The sequence below is a fragment of the Trichinella spiralis genome (assembly GCF_000181795.1).
Source record: "Trichinella spiralis strain ISS 195 chromosome Unknown Scfld2, whole genome shotgun sequence".
In the NCBI taxonomy this organism is placed as follows: domain Eukaryota; kingdom Metazoa; phylum Nematoda; class Enoplea; order Trichinellida; family Trichinellidae; genus Trichinella; species Trichinella spiralis.
In genome coordinates, this window is record NW_003526941.1 from 10,871,005 (window position 1) to 10,872,740 (window position 1,736).

Below are 1,736 nucleotides of genomic sequence, written 5' to 3' on the forward strand. Positions count from 1 at the left end.
TTATGTTTTAGTGAAAGTTTTTGGGGATGATTTCCATTTATGTAGGGCCATTTTGAATTTTCAAATCTCAAATCCAGAAATGCGGAGGCGTGTTTTGGGCAAAGTCAAGTGTTTTTGTTATGTCCGTTTTCTGTCAGATAGTTTATATTTTGACTGAATTGTAAACGTCAAGGTCAGTTTTGAATTTTCAGTAGTTTTTATTGGTTGAATGTGGCAGTGCATCTGAATATTTTTTCAAATCATTTCAAACCTTCATTTCTCGTATTGTGTTCCAGTTCATTTTTGAGTAGCTTATTCAGCGCACGTAAAACGCTTTTCAGCGCAACGCGCGCAATATCTGACTTTTATGCAAATATGGGTGGTCTGAAAATTGCCTTCATATTAACAGTGGGCCAGTTAAATTGACTTTGTTGACTAACGGCAGCGGTGAACGGCATTTGCTCAATTTATTAAATCGTTAAATACAAAGTAAGATATGCTTTTAGAGAAAGAAGAATGCTATCTTTTCAAACATATGCGTTGTCTAGCTTGAATGCAAATTTGCGTGGAACTGCAATTTGTTTGCTTTTCAGCTTATGTGACCTGAATAATGTTTGCTTAACGAAATGAACAATACGTTTGATACTTGTTAATTAGTAGAAATGAACGTTATGCAAATTTTTTCGTGACTCTTGAAATTTATTTGAAATAATTGTAGGCGATCGATGTGCGGCGAATGAACAATGGCGTTTTCAATGCGATGACGGACGAAGAATAGCAATAAAAACGGCTTTGTTTTTTATTTATTATAGCATTATTTCATTGAATTAATTCTTCTATATTTAGAAACAGAAGAAAAGAAGATGGACGCGAACGTCCGGAAGACGAGGGTAAGTTGGGTAAGTATAATTTGTTGAGTTAGGTTAATTAGGTAAACTTCACTGAGGAGTTCTTGAGTCTGTAATTTATATAAATTCGAGCTGTAGGTTATTGAGCATTTATTTCAGATGTTTGTTAATTAGAGTAATTGGGCGTAGATCATGAGTACTATTATTTAAATGAATTTGAGTGGCTTTCCGCATTTGAACGTTTTCACGTCCCATGCCTTATCGAGTTGAGTTTAGGGTTCATTTGCGGAAAGAGCAATGGTTGAATAATTTGTCGACCATTTCAAAGGACAATTTTTGAGCATAGTGAGTTGGTAGCACTGCTATAGTTTGAGTATTAGAATAAGTAAATGTTTGAGAATAGCAGTGCAAGGATAGGAGGAATGTGAGATAGGGTGGTGTGCAGGAGTTCGATGGGTTACACTGCACGACGCGACCCTAACCGTCTCAAATGATGAAGTCCATATTTTCACAGCTCACCTCTTCCTCACCCGGTTGCGGTACCAGAGGCCTGCCGCCTTGGAAACAAGGTCAAGCCTAGCTCAACTGCCCCTGCGCCGCCCCTCGCTCCCCTGCCCTTGAACGGGGGCCCCCACGGCTGAGTCTCATTGCACAAGTTCCCGTGCTGGCTGGATCGACTTTCAAGAGATGACTCTGTCCATTTCGTAAAGGAATGGTCCCAGATGTGAAGCCTCTAGCATTGCACTCCGCTATGGGATTTCAGCATCTGTGTGAATTCATAAGTCGTATCTGCCCTAGAGGCAGATATGCAAATTCACAGTGGACGTAGTGCTGGGACTCTGTTTCGGCTCCAATCCAGAGGTAAGCGTTGTTATGTGTTTGTAATATTATTACCTGGCTCTGTCTCTA

The 1,736-nt window shown here is 39.7% G+C and overlaps 1 protein-coding gene across 1 annotated transcript; it reads left to right on the forward strand.

The window, feature by feature from the left end:
- The first annotated feature begins 79 nt into the window (after positions 1-79).
- Tsp_07827 (phosphatidylinositol 4,5-biphosphate-dependent ARF1 GTPase-activating protein) lies at positions 80-1,132 on the forward strand. The gene is made up of 5 exons (XM_003381243.1): positions 80-108; positions 300-361; positions 698-773; positions 826-869; positions 1,017-1,132. Exons 1-5 carry the CDS (start codon positions 80-82, stop codon positions 1,130-1,132), a joined length of 327 nt encoding a protein of 108 aa, XP_003381291.1.
- Positions 1,133-1,736: the final 604 nt, after the last annotated feature.